Source organism: Nelumbo nucifera, chromosome 6 (genome assembly GCF_055504915.1).
Source record: "Nelumbo nucifera cultivar China Antique chromosome 6, China Antique-T2T, whole genome shotgun sequence".
Classification (NCBI taxonomy): domain Eukaryota; kingdom Viridiplantae; phylum Streptophyta; class Magnoliopsida; order Proteales; family Nelumbonaceae; genus Nelumbo; species Nelumbo nucifera.
The window spans coordinates 36,745,317-36,763,983 of NC_142654.1; the positions used below are offsets into that span (position 1 = coordinate 36,745,317).

At 35.5% G+C, this 18,667-nt stretch overlaps 2 protein-coding genes across 6 annotated transcripts in view; both read right to left on the reverse strand.

Moving 5' to 3' along the window:
* Positions 1-235: 235 nt before the first annotated feature.
* On the reverse strand, positions 236-7,752 carry LOC104608741 (tetraspanin-10-like). 3 transcript variants are annotated; one of them, XM_010274819.3, is made up of 12 exons: positions 7,560-7,752; positions 7,214-7,471; positions 6,496-6,608; positions 6,330-6,384; positions 6,154-6,209; positions 3,550-3,597; positions 3,092-3,140; positions 2,911-2,994; positions 2,723-2,790; positions 2,449-2,574; positions 2,283-2,358; positions 236-668 (listed from the first exon to the last, which is right to left on the reverse strand). In XM_010274819.3, exons 2-12 carry the CDS (start codon positions 7,265-7,267, stop codon positions 600-602), a joined length of 798 nt encoding a protein of 265 aa, XP_010273121.1. In that variant the 5' UTR covers positions 7,268-7,471; positions 7,560-7,752; the 3' UTR covers positions 236-599. The 3 variants fall into 3 exon arrangements, with proteins under 3 accessions (XP_010273121.1, XP_010273122.1, XP_088746434.1); XM_010274820.3 differs by having other exon boundaries at positions 7,214-7,304; positions 7,560-7,700; XM_088890308.1 differs by having other exon boundaries at positions 7,214-7,304; positions 7,565-7,694.
* Positions 7,753-16,800: 9,048 nt separating this feature from the next.
* LOC104608740 (Nucleic acid-binding, OB-fold-like protein) overlaps positions 16,801-18,667 on the reverse strand; it is a 29,018-nt gene continuing 27,151 nt past the window's right edge. For 2 of the 3 annotated variants that reach the window (XM_088890164.1, XM_010274818.3), the window contains 2 exons: positions 17,108-17,185; positions 16,801-16,997 (listed from right to left, as the gene is read on the reverse strand). In XM_088890164.1, coding sequence (XP_088746290.1) covers positions 17,111-17,185 — 75 coding nt within the window. In that variant the 3' untranslated portion in view covers positions 16,801-16,997; positions 17,108-17,110. Of the gene's footprint in view, positions 17,186-18,667 lie in introns of all 3 variants that reach the window. The other variant, XM_010274817.3, reaches the window with a different exon arrangement.

Consider the following 18,667-nt stretch of genomic DNA (forward strand, 5'->3'; position numbering starts at 1 on the left):
GGAAAAAAAAATAAAAGAAAGTAAAAAAACAAGATATCGATTCTCCCAATACGCCCCTACTGGCATATCGATATTTTGAACCTTGGCTGGGCAAGATAGTACAAGTGAATATCTTAGTGTTCCTTACACAAGATGTGGGTTCCATACTGGCCCAGCCCAGTATGTGCATCATTTTATTCCAGCTTTCTAGGGTTGATTAATTCTTAAAATCGGTATAATTTGACACAGAACCACAGGAGCTGCACTTTCTAGGTCCATTGATGGATTAATATTCCCGTCATTGCACACACCCTACAATGAATATGGCTTTGAACAGAATGAAATGGCGAAATAGGATTCATGTAACCAACCCCATGAAATTGAGATAAGGCTTTGGATGATGACAACACCCTAATATGAAAGCAACAAACTCAGAATTATGCTTTCACTGCCTGTAGGGAAAAAAAAAAATCCACAACTGCAGACCCAAAGGAATGCCAACATTGTACATTTCTCATTACCCGTTGCCTTCATCTTTGTGAATGCATGGAATAATCCATGAATATTGGGAAATGAGTCTTAATTTCCTCGCGAGTGACGTATTGGGAGAGCAGTTCTTTTCAAACTTTGGACGAACAACTCCTGGCAGCATTTCTTCTTGCACAGCATCCCACAAAGTAGATCATTGACTAATAACATAGAACAAAAGAAATGTCAGTGATCAATACTACAAGTCAAGAGAAACCATATGTATTGGCAATTCAATTGCCGAGACTGGAGGATCACAAGTCTTAACGGTTTAACTGTTTGGACTGATTGCTTGACCGACTCAAAGAAAAAATGTGAATATTATGAAAAATAACGAAGACAGGATGATACAATTCTACAACAAGTTATAGGTAGGATGGTTGTGTATTGACGTTAGGCCATGGCAAGTGTTGGGGTTATAATGGTAAAGTTAGCATCTGGTAGCATGATTTCAGAAACTAGTTTTGGGACTAGGTCACAGACTTGACGGTTTAACCAACAATTCTAGTCTGGGTCTGACAAAACTGAACATATGAATGGACACTTCTTACCATGTAATGCAGTATAAAAGAAAAGGAAAGAAACCATGAAGAAAAAAATCAATTTTTTCCAATTCTTCAACTGGTGGCAATTTCATATTTTTTGGATGTTTTTTATTTTAATCAATGGTGAGTCTTTTAGTAGCCATTTTCCGATTTATCTGTGTTTTAGGAATAGGACTAATCATCTTAAAAGGAAAAGATGGTCTGTAGAGTCTTATTATAGAATTTTTAGAAATTTTGAAAAATTGAAGATGCAATTTCGGCATTTTTTCTTTTAGTAAAATTTTCAGGTGTCAAAACCTGGTCCATTTAATATGATTTTATCATCATTATATGTTACCTATCCATCAAGAGTCGAGACCAAGTTTTTTACAAATCCAATGTGTTTCGATGAAGTTATAACTTAAAACCATTTTAGTGATAGATGTCAATGTAATATGGGAATTATGTCTTATTTGAATGTCCCTATGCGTTTGCCATGGCTTAAAGCAGTTACAAGTTGTTTTGGATAATCCTAGATCACCATGTCATCCCGATGAGAAGATCATGATACATGGAGAAAACAGTAAAGATATAAAGTCATTCCTGCTAAGCTGGTAGCTTGGGAGATTAACTAGGAGGCGAAAGATGGTCTGAGATTTGTTGCCTGCAGTGGATTTTGGGTGTGTTTGGGCTGAGAGAAATGTCCAGATCCTTGAGCAAAGAAGTACCAGTGAGCAGGATGTTTTGGGAAAAATCAAAGGAAAGTTATGTTCTTGGTTATCCACACAGGGAGTTTTGTTTTCTTGTTAATATCTTGCTAACAGAATGGATTCGGTCCCATGCACAGTATTAGTATTTTACAGGGCTAACTATTGTATTCTCACTTTCTGATAGCAATAATACAACACGTTACCTTTTAAAATAATGATAGCTAGATGGAGAAAATATAAATTTCTGTACTCAATTTTAAAAGGTGATTGGATATTCTGTAACCCTCTAACTTTCTTATTCTCCCTATAACATGTCTAACCCTTAATCTAAAGCCAGCAGTTTTTCACGAGTTGAATGCATTTCAACATGAAATTTATTGATGGCATGATGGTAGTTCCAGTCATTAAGCAAGGGGACTCAAATCAGTTTGACCCATCTGAAACTATAAAGTTTTAAATGTTAATAATTTATTTTGGATTGTTAAGACTTTTTTCTTATGACTCTACTTCTATGAAAAAACTAAAGGTACCAAGTCCTTACCAAGACAACAAACAGAATCACATTAAAGATCGCAACCACTCTCCATTCAGTTTTCATGTATTGCGCAACTCCAGCCCTAAAATGATCATTGAAGAAAAACTCATAATTGAGTGAAATACTACACAAAAATAAGAAAAAAAATCGCAATTCCTTTTCCCCTTCTTACTTGCAAGAATCACAACTGTAACACCTTATGGCTCGGGAGTTTTTGTAGAGTTTGCAGTCATTGTTAGAACTAACCGGATGAAAACTCAAGTCATAATATGAAGCATTTACAGCAGGGTAGCCACACCTGAAAAGTGTAATAAGAAATTCAACCAGAGCACTGCCATTCATATGTGGTAAACATACATTTACCACAAACATGGTAAATGGTAAACTAATGGAGAAAGTTTATCTAAACACCAACTCAGGCATTTAGGAATATGCAAGATTCATACTCAGATGGTGGTCGACAACAACCAGCCTCAATAGGGGTGAGTTTTGCCATTTTGTACTGTTTAAGAGTCTGCACGGAAGTTACCAAAATGTGAAAATGGAACAAGGCATATTAATGTTGGATATTGAATTGGAGACGGTTAACAAAAAGAAAAAGACTTGGAAGAAGAAACCACATTGGAACAGTGACCTTATATTTCTTGGAGAGATTATTACAGTCTTCAGATTTCACAAGACAGGTCTTCAATTGCTCCCAGTTCCGTGTGTTATTCAACTACAAACAGAACCACAATGCAGGATATTAAACTAGATAAGATTTTGCATGCAAGCATCAATTCTTCAGATTGCTAATATCAAGAAAAATGTCTTACTTCTTTCAAAAACCAAGAACTGTAATCTTGAAGTTGATACTCCTTGTACCTGAACAGATAATCAGACAAAAGAAGGTTGGTCGAATTACTGAATGCCTTGCATTTATTTATGGTGCCTTGCCCATAACTGATGTGTACCCAATGAATAATATGAATACAGTATTCAATTCAAAACATGGTCTGGCTTTACTCATGGCAAACCTACTAAGTTGCAAGTCTTTATTGTACTTTTTCTTTTTCTGGAGGGGGTTACTCATCTCTTTTCTTCTTTTTCTTATTTTTATTTTAACATAGGCTATGCCCCCTTCACTATTAATTTATTCTTCCCCCTTTTTTTGTCTAGAACTTCATTATAATGTTGGAATACATAATACAGCAAGGGTTCTAGTCTAATTATAAAGGAATTATAACGCTCAACCTTTAACTTTATGGTCATATGAAATGGCATGTACTCTTACCGAATACCAGCTTTGGAATGACCAGATCCATTATTTGTTACAATGAACCTATAAGCACAAGAGAATCAGATTTTAGCATTTATTCATGCAGCATACCCTGAAATGAAATGCATCATTGATAGTGATACAACTTGATCTGGTTGGGTCAGGTTTAGGACCAACTTGACCAACCAGGGAACTCAAAAATCTAGACCTCAGGCGCAGGCCTGTTCCAACCTGAGGTCAAATCCCAAGTTTGCCAACCCAAAGCCAACCAAGTTAAACCCAATACAACTCAGACTGGGCTCGGTTTTGTCCAGGCCTGGGCAGGTGGCTCAGGTTTGGAAGGTTTCTTGTCATGTTTTTGCACGTTTACTTTTATGTGGGTTATACAATCAAATTTATAAATAAGAAATAAAAAAAGTACAATGCCATTACATAATGCACATATATTCTATGAATACATGCATACATATATGTAGTTGAAAAAACGAAACATATATAATATGCGTGTACATGTTTGTGCATGATAGTGAGGCTGGGTTAATCATGTACATATTGTAAATATGCTAGATAATGCAAATAATAGTTTAAATACATAATGTATATACATATATACATATCATAAATACACAATATGCATACATGCATGGATAAATATATTATGGAAGGTTAGGTAGGCTCAGGCTACACGAGGCCTCAACCTAATTCCAATCCAAGTTTTTGGTAAAACCCAAGCTTTCAGGCCCAACCCAAAGCCCAAAAATTCAAGAAACCCTAGCAAAAGCTCAGGCTGGGTCAGCCTGGACCTAGGTCGGGCCCATCCAATTGCAGCCCTAATCATTGATAGTTTTTGTCCAATATATATATATATATACACACACACACAAAATCTTTAACTATCTTGCCGCAGTCAAATCTTACAGTACACAATATATGTATTTAAGTGTTAGGGGTTGTTGGTGGAGGCTGAAATGGCTGAACTGAATGACTTATTGCTTTGTCCTGTAGTAGATAAAAAAAAAATAGATAATAAAACATTCAAAGGTGTAGTAATCAACCCACTTCAGCTTCAGCCATTAAGAGGAGCCCACAATCTCCTTAATAACTTATTCACTAAAAGACAAAACAATAAGCCATTCAGTTCAGCTACTTCAGCTGTGATCAAACAGTCCCTTAAGTAGCAACATGGAATTGCAACAACGAAGATATGTGTTTCAGAATTAGACAATATAGCATCCTGGACCCTGGAATTACCATATCAACATGAGAGATTTGAATCTAAGTACAGTTTCAGGGACTTGAAGATCCTTTTTATTTCAACATTGAGGAAGACCAATTTAACTAGGCCTTCCATTGGGATGGCAGCAGATAATTTATTGTACAAAAGGGAAAAGACCGTTACAATATACAAACAATAGAAATATAGATGTTCCATGAGAATGACAGTCAGCTGTACAAAAACTATACATTATAAGTACAAATTGTACAATTAAAAACAAAGTTCTGTCAACAATCTTGAAACATGGCAAAATGTATTGTTCCATATTCCATAAGGATTGAATTTCACCACAAAAACAGAAGGTTTCCATCCTCTTTATTAATTTCTCAATATGATAGAACTCATCCTTGAAGATCTATTGATTACACTCTTTATAGAAGGATCAACAAACAGAAAAAGGTTAAATGGTAAGGGTAAGTCTTCATTTCCATATAAGTAAAATCTTGATTAAACTTAAAGGAAAAGTAGTTCAGAAGCTGAGCTCTAATTACATAAGTCTTATACAAGATTGCAGAATTTTGGTAAACTAAAAAAATAATAATCTTCAATTTAAACCAGCAAAGAAACTGATATTAGAAAAGACCTTAACCTGTTTGGCTATAACATAAGTGCCATTTTATATTAATGGGAGATAGTAGGGGTCATTACTTGGTGTAGCGGAAAAATCTCGGGCTGGCAAATGTGAAAACAGGGGTTCGAGTCTGAGAGCAGCCACTTTGTGCAAAAAATGCCAGAGGTTAGGGCTGTATCCAGTCTACCCCTCCCAAGACCCCATATAGCTGTGACAAACATTGGGAAATAACCTTTTATATTAATGGGAGATAATGGGTATTTGGAGTGGAGGTTGGAAAAAGTTAAGATGGAACATTGAGCTCTGCCAAATAGTCCATTTTTTACAGATCCTTAATTACCATGGTTCTAATGTTGTTGAGTCAAAGAAAGAAACTTTCGAGAATTTCATGGAGCATCCATAGTAATACAAACTCGGATATATAAACAGGAACTCAAACAATATTTTTTATTATTTTGTTAACTAATCTGGTTTATAATGGAGCAAAAACATTTTCAAGAAAAAACGATGTTTATTTAGCAATATAACTTCTTTTGGATTTTTCATATAAAAAGAATTCTGTATAATTAGTTTTGTATCAAGTTCTTTACTAGGCCAAAGAAAGAAAATAATTTTGTTGCTAAAAAAGAACATATTGCACTTCCAGGAGAGGATATACAAAGAAACCTCAATCCCTATTTTCAAAATAATAACTTTTAAAACAGGAAACTGAAGAAGATATTGGATTAAGTACTGTGAATACCACTTCAGCTTTTGCATTGGCAATACTTACGCTAGTACTGTGAATACCAGAATTCCCACTAAGATCAGGCATAACATCACTAGATACTGGAAGCACAGAGTAAAGGTCAAGTCCCGAGAAAATATTATAAAAGAAAAAAAAAAAAAAAGAAATGAAAGGTAAGGAGCTTAGAATGAAAAGAGATGAAGAAACTAATTCAAGGATACAATCCAGAGCAATATGGAGATATTCTTCAATGCGCCCATAAACCCAATTAAAGATCTGAAAAGGAAAGAAAGCGTTGTTCACTTTAATATAGATAAATGTTCATGCGTTTTTCCCCCTCTGTTGGGAGGGGAGTGCTCCAAAGAAAATCAGAGATGGATAGCCTACATGAGAAGAATGAGGCCGCCAAGACCTAGAACAGGGAAAGCGAGTGACTTTCGGCAGCCGTCTTGGTGAGTATTCATCCACACCCCAAAACAAATGACAGCTACTGCAATTAGCTGCACAGGAAACACATGGAGAGAACATCAACCTTCTTAAAATCAAAGGACTGTGATGCGCTTTTCTGTATTTTCATTTTAATAGCACGTAAAGAGAAGCGCATTTTTTGTTCTTTTTTGTAACGGGATAAAGAATAACTCACAGGAAAGTCTTGAACTAGAATAAGGAGGGGAAAATCCAATCAAAAAAAGGATAGAAAAACATTTCATTTTACAAAACTATAAAATGAAGAACAGCCACACAGTTGCATATTAGCAGCAAATCATCAATATGTCAAAAAACTAAATTAATACTCAAATATAAAATGAAAGAAGCAGATAGCATTAACATGAGACACTAAAATAAACGCAAATGAGAGAAAATCAAATAAAACAATAATTGGAATAAAAAGGCTAAGAAAGAAATGGCAAAAGAAACAAAACCCATTAAGGAGATAGTTGGAAACGATACTCGAAGAAGATGAAAGAAACAAAGGAGCTTGACGAAGGTTCCAGCAGGTAATACAACAGAGTTTTCACTTTAAGATGAAGAAGAGAAAGGAAGAAAGTAAAGCAAAAAGGGAGAAAAAAAAACAAACAGGAAAGGGAAGATAAGAAAAGGTTACCATGGTGAGGAAGTTGATCCATCTGATTACGAAGGTGCTTGTTCCGGAACCCATATTTCCTCTCTTTCCTTTCCTTCTTTTCCCTCTTAAGCTTCCACAGAAAATTAAAAAAAATAATAATAAAAATAAAAACACAAGAATACGCAGAGAGGAGAGAGAGACAACTCTATGCAAGATTGTAAAGCACAATGTCGGATTTTCTGCCAGTGTACATGATTTAAATTTAAAAGGTAGTAATATTCTGAAGTGGCACTTATACTGCAAGAAAAAGGAACAATAAGGACTTGTGTGGGGATGAAGTTCCAGGAAAAGTCAAGAAACAAATAACATGAGTCTCACCACTCACCTCACTCCATTAATCAACGAAGAGAAACAGAAGTAAGCAGAAGAGTTAAACTGGTCAATAATCAGTTAAATCTGATCACTATATCCAGATATTCAATACAGGATTAGTAGTACGGCTATTTGTTTTTGAGCAGCTGGAAACTGGAGAGGAATAGGGGACAAGAATCAAGAGTCAAAGACTTAAGAGTGGAAGTATAATAACGTAGACCAAGCAGCAAGGTACACCAATAATAGCTGTCGTTTGATGCTTGGCAAACACGATCGATATAAGCTACAATTAGAATTTTAAGTGGGGCAGGCCAACTATAAATAAAATATTTGTAAGAAGCTATTAAAACAAGAATCACCCCAAATTTCAGAAAGATACAGGCCCCAATTTAGGGTAATACACTCTCACTCTAGGGTAGGGTAGAGGGGATGACCGGATGATGACATACAATGATACAAGATAAGGAATGCAAACGGAAAATATGTTAAGGATGTCGGAGATATCCGAATCTAATCCTATCCAATTTAATTTCTGAAAAAAATAATAAATTATTAAAAGAAAAAGTATAACAATTTATATAAAAAACAAAAAAATACAAGTATTTTCATCATGCATATCAAGGGTTTTAAAATTGAACCAGACATTCAGATACGGTTCCTAGGTTAAACGGTCTAATTGTTCGAACCGAATAGATAACTCATTCTAACAAAAGAAATAATAATAATAATAATAATAATAATAATAATAATAATAATAATAATAATAATAATAATAACAATAAATGCTCAAAAGCTGTTAGACAGTTCGAACGGTTCGACCGCCTGGGTCAGCGATTTGCTGACCAAATCAATGATTTTTGTCCAAAAAGATGATTCTAGGGTGACCGATTCCCAGTTTTTCCAGTCTGATCGTCCAGTCCAGTCTAGTTTTGAAAACCATGATGTATATATACATGCCTTTTATTATAAAAAAAATTACAAAGATGGCAAGATGCAATATAAATAAATATATTACAAAAATACAATATAATATATAGGTTGGATCAAATCGGTTAGGGGTGATCCAAATTCGATCTGATTTTCATTTGGATCATCCAATTTGATCCAAAAATTTGACCTGGAGGGTTTGAATCTTACAAAAATAGGATCAGATTCAGACCATGATCTGGTCCATTTGCACCCCTAATACAAGATCATACAACTAGGGGTGCAAGTCTAGTGGGTTGGGCTGTGTTTATAGTCAACTAAGCCCAACCTTAAGATTTGGGCTTAAGGCCGAAGCCTAGACCAAGTGTAGGGTCAAGTCCAATCATCCCAACCTGAGCCCAACCCGTATTTTAATTTGATGCACTTGGGTTGGACTCAAGCCTGGATCAAGCTCAGGTTAATCAATGATCCCACTCTAAAATTATACATATATGTATGCATTTATGCAATTTTTTTTTTTGAAGTAAACTATAAAACTTTCCATTACTAAGGCCAAAGCACAGAAAAGAGATAAAAAATAAGCAGAACAAACAAAGAATTGAAAAAAATAAATAAACAACAGAGTAGCAAAAAAAACCACCACGCCACTACAAAACAGGTATGAAAAACAAAAAAGAAAAAACAACAAAAAACAACCTAGTCAACTAAAGACTAGGACATTGATTGTTTCTTCTCCTCTTGCACTAACTGCTGAAGCTAATTCGGGCAATCACCAACAAAGACACCTTGATCTGTTAAACCTTTACGAGCTAAGGCACGGGCCACTCCATTACTGGATCTCCTAGTGTAAGAAATTGAGACCCTGGTTTTTTTTTATCAATTTTGCAATATCTTTAAACAAAAAGAAGGCCTCAACACTGGCATCCAATGACCTAGCATTGACGCTCAATATCAAGCTAAGGCAGTCTAATTCAACTTTCCGAACAAAAAAAAATGGGAGTAGTGTCTTTCCTCATCAAGATCATCTCCATCGGGTCATTTATCATCCTGTTCAACAACATAATATCATTAGCTAAAATACTTGCAGCACAACATATGAAATGAAGGTCTTCTAACACATGATCAAAATTGAGAAAAAAATTGATGCTTTGCCAAATGTTCCTAGCATGCTCACATAAACAGATGACACGGATAGCTAATTCTTCTTTTTTCTTGCAAATTGGGCAAAGAACACTATTCACCAAACCCCACCTAGCTCTAGCATCATTTACTACAATAGCTTCATTCAAAGCTCTCCACACAAAGGTTTTAACTTTAGGTTCCACCTAGATGGCTGCTCCACATTACTTTATTATTACCTGGAGCCACTGCATAAGAACAAAAGCCTTCTTGTAAAGCCTTTGCTAGGAAGTATGCAGATCTAGCTGAGAAGGCACCTTTACTATTAGGAAACCATAACAACCTATCTGACCATCCACATCTGCTAGAGAAATGCTAAGAATGTGATCTACAAAACCATCAGGGATAGTACTTCTAATAACATCCTCCCTCCAGCTTTTGCTCTCATGGTCAATAAAATTAAATACCATCCCCTGAGAAAGTTGGTATGGTCTAGGGCCCATTATTCTACCCCCTTTAACCGAGGGGATCCATGGGTCCTCCCAAATGAAGATCACCTGCCCCTCATTCACTCCCCAACAAAACCCTTTTTAGAAAACCTCCCTCCTTGCAATGACACTTCTCCATTCCCAAGATCCAAATTTTATAATCATCTCTTACAAAATTCTTTCATTTGACATACTTGGCCTTCATAAGTTGAGCCCATAGAGAATCCTCATTATTAACTATCCTCCAATCAAGTTTGGCAAGAAGAGACAAGTTATGATAGTGAGGGTCCCTAAATCCTAAGCATCCATTGAATTTATTCTTCCAAACTTGATTCAAATTCAACCAGTACACTTTATTACCTCTCGATTGGGTTTTGCCCCACCAGAACTATCTATGAAGTTTTGAGAGCCTATCACAAATATTCTTTAGAACCAAAATGCAGGACATGACATACGCAAGGATAGCTGCAATTACTGCCTTGAGAAGGGTCTTTACCAATAGGGGTTAGGAAGAGACTAAACCAAGATGGTGTTTTGTCTTGAACCTTCTCAACAGCATTAGAAAAATCCTCTACCTTCAAGCTACCAACCTCTGAGGCAAGACCTAAGTAATTTGAGGGTTTTGAGACCAACTGAAAGTGAAGACCTCTAGCCACAATGCTTTTAAGTCTTAGATTCATCTTTTTACTAAAATAAGTTTATGATTTATCAAAGTTCACCTACTAGCCCGAAACTGCCCCATATTCTTTGATTGCTTCCACCAACATGGCTCCTTCTTGAAGAGAAGCCTTTGTAAAGAAGTAGTTATCATCTACACAAAAAAAAAAAACAAGTGGGAGATGGTAGGATATTGATGGGTTAGTCTAATGCCAGAAAATAAACCTGTAGAAACTAAAAACTAAATCTTTTTAGAGAACACTTCAGAGCATAGAAGGAATAGGTAAGACCTAAGTAATTTGAGGATTTTGAGACCAATTTAAAGTAAAGACCTCTAACCACAATGCTTTTAAGTCTTAGATGCATCTTTTTACTAAAATAAATTTCTGATTTATCAAAGTTCACATGTTGGCCTGAAAATACCCCATATTCTTTGATTGCTTCCACCAACATAGTTCCTTCTTGGAGAGAAGCCTTTGTAAAGAAGTAGTTATCATCAACCAAAAAAAAAAAAAAAAACAAGTGGGAGATGGTAGGATACTGATGGGTTAGTCTAATGCCAGAATACAGACCTGTAGAAACTAAAATCTAAATCCTTTTAGAGAACACTTCAGAGCATAGAAGGAATAGGTAAGACCTAAGTAATTTGAGGATTTTGAGACCAACTTAAAGTAAAGACCTCTAACCACAATGCTTTTAAGTCTTAGATGCATCTTTTTACTAAAATAAATTTTTGATTTATCAAAGTTCACTTGTTGGCCTGAAACTACCCCATATTCTTTGATTGCTTCCACCAACATAGCTCCTTCTTGGAGAGAAGCCTTTGTAAAGAAGTAGTTATCATCTACAAAAAAAAAAGAAAGAAAACAAGTGGGAAATGGTAGGATACTGATGGGTTAGTCTAATGCCAAAAAACAGACCTGTAGAAACTAAAAACTAAATCTTTTTAGAGAACACTTCAGAGCATAGAAGGAATAGGTAAGACTTAAGTAATTTGAGGATTTTGAGACCAACTTAAAGTAAAGACCTCTAGCCACAATGCTTTTAAGTCTTAGATGCATCTTTTTACTAAAATAAATTTCTGATTTATCAAAGTTCACCTATTGGCTTGAAACTACCCCATATTCTTTGATTGCTTCCACCAACATAGCTCCTTCTTGGAGAGAAGCCTTTGTAAAGAAGTAGTTATCATCTACAAAAAAAAAAAGAAAGAAAACAAGTGGGAAATGGTAGGATACTGATGGGTTAGTCTAATGCCAAAAAACAGACCTGTAGAAACTAAAAACTAAATCTTTTTAGAGAACACTTCAGAGCATAGAAGGAATAGGTAAGACTTAAGTAATTTGAGGATTTTGAGACCAACTTAAAGTAAAGACCTCTAGCCACAATGCTTTTAAGTCTTAGATGCATCTTTTTACTAAAATAAATTTCTGATTTGTCAAAGTTCACCTATTGGCTTGAAACTACCCCATATTCTTTGATTGCTTCCACCAACATAGCTCCTTCTTTGTATAGAAGTAGCTATCATCTACAAAAAATAAAACAAGTAGGAGATGGTAAGACACTGATGAGTTAGTCTAATGCTTGAAAATAAACTAGTAGAAACTAAAAATTGAATCTTCTTAAAAAGTACTTCAAAGCATAAAAGGAATAGGTAAGGGGAAAGGGGGTTCCCTTGCCCCAACCCCCTGGAGGGGAGTAATTATTCACTTGGGGCACCATTAATAAGGATCTTGTAAGAGAATGATGAGACATATTCCATGATCTACCCCACCCATTTGGGGCCGAAACCAAACTTCTCCAAAATTGCTTTTAGGAATGACCACTCTACTATATCATATGCCTTGCTCATATTTATCTTAATTGCCATGTAATATGATTTGTTCTTACTTGTTTATAAGCGATGCATAATTTCATGAGTAATTAAGATATTATCATATATTAACCTCCCCGAGATGAATGCACTTTGATTTTACCAATAATTCCTTCCACTAAAGGTTGCAATCCATTTGCCAAATTTTTGCAATGACTTTGTAGCTAGTGTTACATAAACTAATTGGCCTAAAACCAGCAGGTGACTGGGTTTTTTACCTTTGGAATGAGAGTAATGAAAGTCTCATTTGACTCTTTGAGGATATGACCACTTTGAAAGAATGCCTTTACTGCTTTACATAGGTCTGAACCTACCACATCCCAACAGCTTTGGTATAAAGAATTTGGATACCTATCCGGCCTAGGGGCCTTTAGGGGTGCCGTCTGAAAAAGCACTTTTTTTTTTTGCTTCCTCTACTTCTCTTTGGAGCAAGGCATTCTGATCTAAACTGATAACTAGCTCAAAAAACTCAGATAGTCTTCAATACCGGATGGGTTTGAAGTCTTAAAAATGTCTCCAAAAACGGCTCACCAGCATGTTATGTTATGAATGCTCTCTTCCTCCTCAACCCAAACTCCGAAGTCACCCTTTAGTCTAACTATTTTATTTCTTGCTCTCCTTCTAATTGTAGACATATGATAAAATTTTGTGTTCCTATCACCAAATCTTAGCCAATTAACCTTTGCTCTCTAGGCCCACATAATCTCCTCTCATTTTAGGAGGACATCAAGGTTAGCCTCCAATAGGCAACACCCCAACTTTCCTTTTGTCAAAATTAGACTTGTCCTTGTCAATCTTAAGAGCATGTCATTTTTCTCTCAGGATAAATTGCTTCGGACCCTTTATTTTCTTGCTCTAGCATTAGGTAAGAACACCTATGAAATCACAATGGGTCACCAACATTTGCTCAACCCGAAGGACTTTTTGTCCAATCTAATCTTTCTCTAATATTGTCATTATAGAGAGCCCAATCTAATCTTGCTCTAACATTGTCTAAATCATGACTATTGTGTGACCACGTGTACCTAGGACCATGTGAAGCAACTTCCAATAAAGAGAATTGCTCCACTACACTTCAAAATCGCTTTAGGGTAGTCCACCTCAGTGATCTACCTCTTTCTTTATTATAACCATGGAGAATAATGTTGAGATCTCTAATGCAAAGCCAAGGCACATTAATTGAACTAGCCAGACCTTTCCATTTGTTCAATAAGATTCCTTTTCTACTCTTATTTGCTTCACTAGCCCACTTGAATTAGGAAAAACTTTAGCTGTTGGGGGCCAATAGCCTATGCTGTTGAGAGAATTTCTGAAAATGCCACATTACCATGAGAATGGGTAAATTAGTAATTACATCTTAATTTATTTTTACTAAAAACCAAAGCATGGGCATGAATAGGTGAACTGCCTAGAATGTGCCCAGCCTAGAAACTATCTCAACAGCCTATGCTGTTGGGCCCCAACAACCAAAGTTAACCCCTTGAATCAACTCCCCAACAATCACAATCATTAAAGCATCTTAATTTGGATTTACACAACAACAGAGAACATTTTATTTCCATTAGGAAAACTATTTTTGCCTTTTCTACTCTTAGGGCTTCATGAATGGCTTGGATTGTTGAGGGGGATCCCACCCTTTGACAATTCCAACTAAAGATCTTTATTTCTCCCTTGGAGGCTGTTGTGGGACAGCCTTCGAAGTCCACTTATTTATAACAAGGGAATTCTCCTCAGTAAATCAGATTTCTTTCTTAGAATCAACACACCCTAGCTGCATCCTTAAGGTGTCATTGCACAAAACAACATTTTTACTAGACCCTGACTTCATCCTTTTAATTAACTAATGCATCAGAAAATTCCTTTCAAAAAGAAATTACTCCATTCTTTTTCCTTTTATTAGAAAAAAAAACAAAGAAACCTTAAATTTCTTATTTGTTGGAATAACTTCTACGGGTTTCTTCGAGAAGCCCCATAATACTTTAAGGCCTTGACTCGTCTTCTGCATTTGCCGTATAGATCCAACAGTTTTAGATGAGGAGCCAAAGACTCACAAGCCATTATGTAATTCAAAGCTAGGTGTAGGTTATCTAACGACTAGACCTAGATCCAGCCCAAAAAATAAAAAAAGTCCAAATTCTTGAGTCGAGCCTATATAAAATTTTAGGCTGGGTCAGTTCCGTCTTGGATTGGATTCACCCAAATCACACCCCAAGATACAATGGCCCTACAGCTCTGCAACACATCGTTTCACAATATGAGGTTATTTGACAATGCGAGTGATTTTGTTTTTTCAATCAAACGTAAACAACTACCACACCAGCAAAATAATTTGGTATGTGTTTGGTATCGATGTTGCATATACCAAGGTTTAAAGTATTGATACAATACGCCCCGTATCGGACATATCGTATCGTATCTTTTGAAAAAGATATGCCCCTTTCGGAACCCCAAAACCTATTTTTAGCTTCCTAAAAACCAAAATTTGAAGAAAAAAAGGCATTCCGTGTGTTTCTAAGTACCGATACAATACTGCGTATACCATGGCATATACAACATATAGTATGGGTTGGAAGCACTGTTTTCTTAGAAAATGGTATCTTTTTTTTTTGTTTGTTTGGAAACGTTGCTGCCAGGTATCATGAGGAAAATAGCAAAAATTCTGAAAATTACATGGAAAAAAAGCAAAAAAAATTCATACATTAATATAGAAAAATTTAGACAAATGAAAAAATATAGAACAAAGTATGAAAATCAGAAAAATGAATGAAATTGCATGGAAAAATAGAAAATATATATAAAGAAAACCACAAAAACAAACTGATAAAAAGCCTAGAATAGAATGACATAAAAATGTGAGTAAATTGCTGAAAAATGTAATAATTTAAAAATAGTACAATTTCGCAAAAAAAAATTGACATAAAAAAATGGTGCATTGTGATGCACCATATCAATTTAAATATAATACATGTTGGATGCCATGTCACTGCATCGTTGGCAGGAATGAGCTCCAAATTGAGAAAACGTCAAATTCGGCGTTTCCCCATACCACACCTTCTTGATTTTCAAAGCATGATTTGGAACAACATTCCACACGTCATTTTCTAAAACACCAATTTTTTCAATGTGGCGCTGATGTATCACCATTTTCCGGAGCAATGGCATCAATGCCAAACATCACCTTGATTTTTGTCTATTGAGGTAGGCGTGCGGCGTGCCTAGCTTGTGCCTTGTGGGAGTCTCCTGATGACGTGATGCGTAAAGCCGTGAACCTAAAAACATTTGTTTAGCTCGAGAAATGCAGATCCAGTTGGATTGTAGGTAACTCCAATCTCCCCTTCTCTGTATCCGAAACGGTCAATCTGGCGTAGAGTTCATTAATTTGAAAGCTGATCAACTCCAAACACCCGCCCCCAAAAAAGGAAAAAGCATAATGGATAATCCCAAAAGACAAAAGTATAGTTACAGGAACTAAGCGTCTTAACATTATCATTTATTAGGTAAAAGGGTCTGTCTCTTTCTTTCCTGTTTGAAAGGTTGCATAAAATTCCTCGTGCAATAAAATACCAACCACGTTAATGGCCACAAGGAACGGAGAAACTCTCCAGGCCCATCTCGTGTAAAAACTTGTTGAGTATTGGCATTGCTTGTCCCCCGTTGTCTGATCAACAACTCATATGTCCTTATATTAGATGCCTTTATATTACATGCTTCTTAGTCACCAAATAAATATATAATTAAATAAAATAATATCCAACAATCCAAACCTCCATTATTTGAATAATATCGTGTTTGGTCCCATTGTCATTTATCTGAAAAACAGTGCCATCCATACCATCTATAGGCATTTTGCTTATGTGGCACCTAATGGTGTCTAACGGCACCTGTCAATATATATATATATATATATATATATATATATATATATATATATATATATATATTATATATATAACTGTTTTTCTCATTTTTCAAGCCATACAAAAACGGAAACAGAAACCAAACAACCCCTAAGGCCCTAATCACTTTTTGGGGGGCGGGTATGTGGAATGGGATGGTCTGGATAAGTGGGCATAAAGCCCAACTGTGTATATAAGCTACCAAAAGTAGAGCAAAAATAATTCTTTAAGAAACCATAAAACCTGCATAGAAACTTAGAAAGTAGCTCAGCCTTGCAAGAAACAATAACGGGATAAGAATAACATTATTAATTATCATTATTTGCATCTTGATTCTTGAGTACAAAGGAATTTCTGTAAGCAGGGAGCCTGATTAAGACAATTGGTAAGTGTATCACGCTAAGAGGCAGCCGAGGGAATCTTTAACTTGCCTCTTCATTCTTTTTTTGCCATATTTCCCCTTCTCCTGCGCACGTATGATGGGATTGAACCTTCAAATGAAAGATTGCAGACATTTCCAATTTGATAAATGGGCTTCAAAAACAGGGTATAGGGGATTTAAAACAACCTATGGAGATATTAAATAGAGCAGACTATTTACTCTCTATACAACTCTATTTGTACACGTCAAAATTGCAGCTTTCAGCTCTTCCTTGTCCAAGGAGGCTTGTACTATCACCTGTCCAATGGAGAAACACATACAGATTTAGTACTCCTAATAAATCAAATACCAAGTATTTGGCAATAAAATCATACTGGAGGGAAAGTAGAACAGGGAAATAACAGACATTGACGAGTGTATATATAAGCATGTTCAATGCTATGTTGGTTCAGAACCCCTCAATAAGGACTGAGAACATTGGGAAGTACAATGATGCTGCACCCATGTAGACTTCCTCTACAATAGAGTGCTTTGATGAGAATAGGGAGAGGAGACTTCAGAAATCAGGCAGCAATGAATCATTTCATTGTGATTTTACATAGCTTTTGGACTATTGAGTTTTCTTAAATTGAATGGTACAACCTTTGAAATTCTAAGAACTCATCATTTCTATTTCCAAAATTCTATTAATATACATAGTTGTCAAAGGTAACACCTAGGCAACAAGGTACCCTTGGAGGGTCAGCTCACCTAATAACCAGGAAGTTTGGTACATTGTGTTATAGAATAGTTTTATATTCTTAATTTTTTATATTATAATTATAAAATAGACATTATTAAACTAAAATATTCATTTTGTGTGTTTATATACTAATTTCTTTTTTGTTTTCTTATATGCTAGGGTTTAATCAACACAAACATTGCTAATGTTGTATCAAACCCTCAAAGACTTCAAAACCTGAACCCAATAAGGACGAACATAAAATTTTGCTTCTTATTCTTCTTCCTCTTTTCCTATAACAAAAATAGGTGTTCAGCCCCTATATTTTTTGAACTTTCTTTTCTTTCCTCTTTTTATTGTCATGAATATGTTGATTTTCTATACTTTAACATGACGTTTATACTTTTTTTTATGAAAATTATGGATAATTGTTAAGGAAATATAGTTATGGAACCTAGGGAACTACCTTAGGTTCCCTATAGAAGTGCCCCCCTGTCGCCTAGCCTCGCCTTGGCACCTTAAAAACTATGTTAATGTATTTTCTCAGTTTAAAATTCAATTTAACATATTAGTGATAGCCATATTCTGGATGAGCTTATACATCTAGATACAATGAAAAAGAAAAATATAATTATATTCTACATGGTTTCCAAGCAACACATGAGCCTTGTCTAACTCTTGAGTACTGTTTCAAAGAGTGAAAATACAGTACTGAGATAAAACAATGTGGTTTCTTAATACTACTTTTACTCCCAAACAGTTGGTAATGTTTTATAATATGATATATCAATAAGAACCCCCTTGTCTTGGCATGATAAAGAAAATCAAAGATTGGAGAATGCACTTAAGCATCATTGTTTTGACATTCTTCTTAATGGTTGGTGAACTGCTTCTAAACTGTCAATGCAAATGCAATTCATTGCAGCCAATTCAAGAAGCATGAATTGAAGTCAGAATGAAGAAAACCAGTTAAAGAGCAGGCTGGGAGTATGCCCCTAATCCCAACACGTATAACTAGAAATTCATCTTGACAAATCGGGATGGATGCTGAAACTAAC

Excerpts from the sequence above, each read along its gene's own strand:
- LOC104608741 (XM_088890308.1), bottom strand. Across the intron at positions 3,141-3,549 it reads CATTCCAAAGCTGGTATTCG|GTACAAGGAGTATCAACTTC; the intron begins GTAAGAGTACAT and ends TTATCTGTTCAG. Across the intron at positions 2,359-2,448 it reads TACAGTTGTGATTCTTGCAA|GGCTGGAGTTGCGCAATACA; the intron begins GTAAGAAGGGGA and ends TGATCATTTTAG.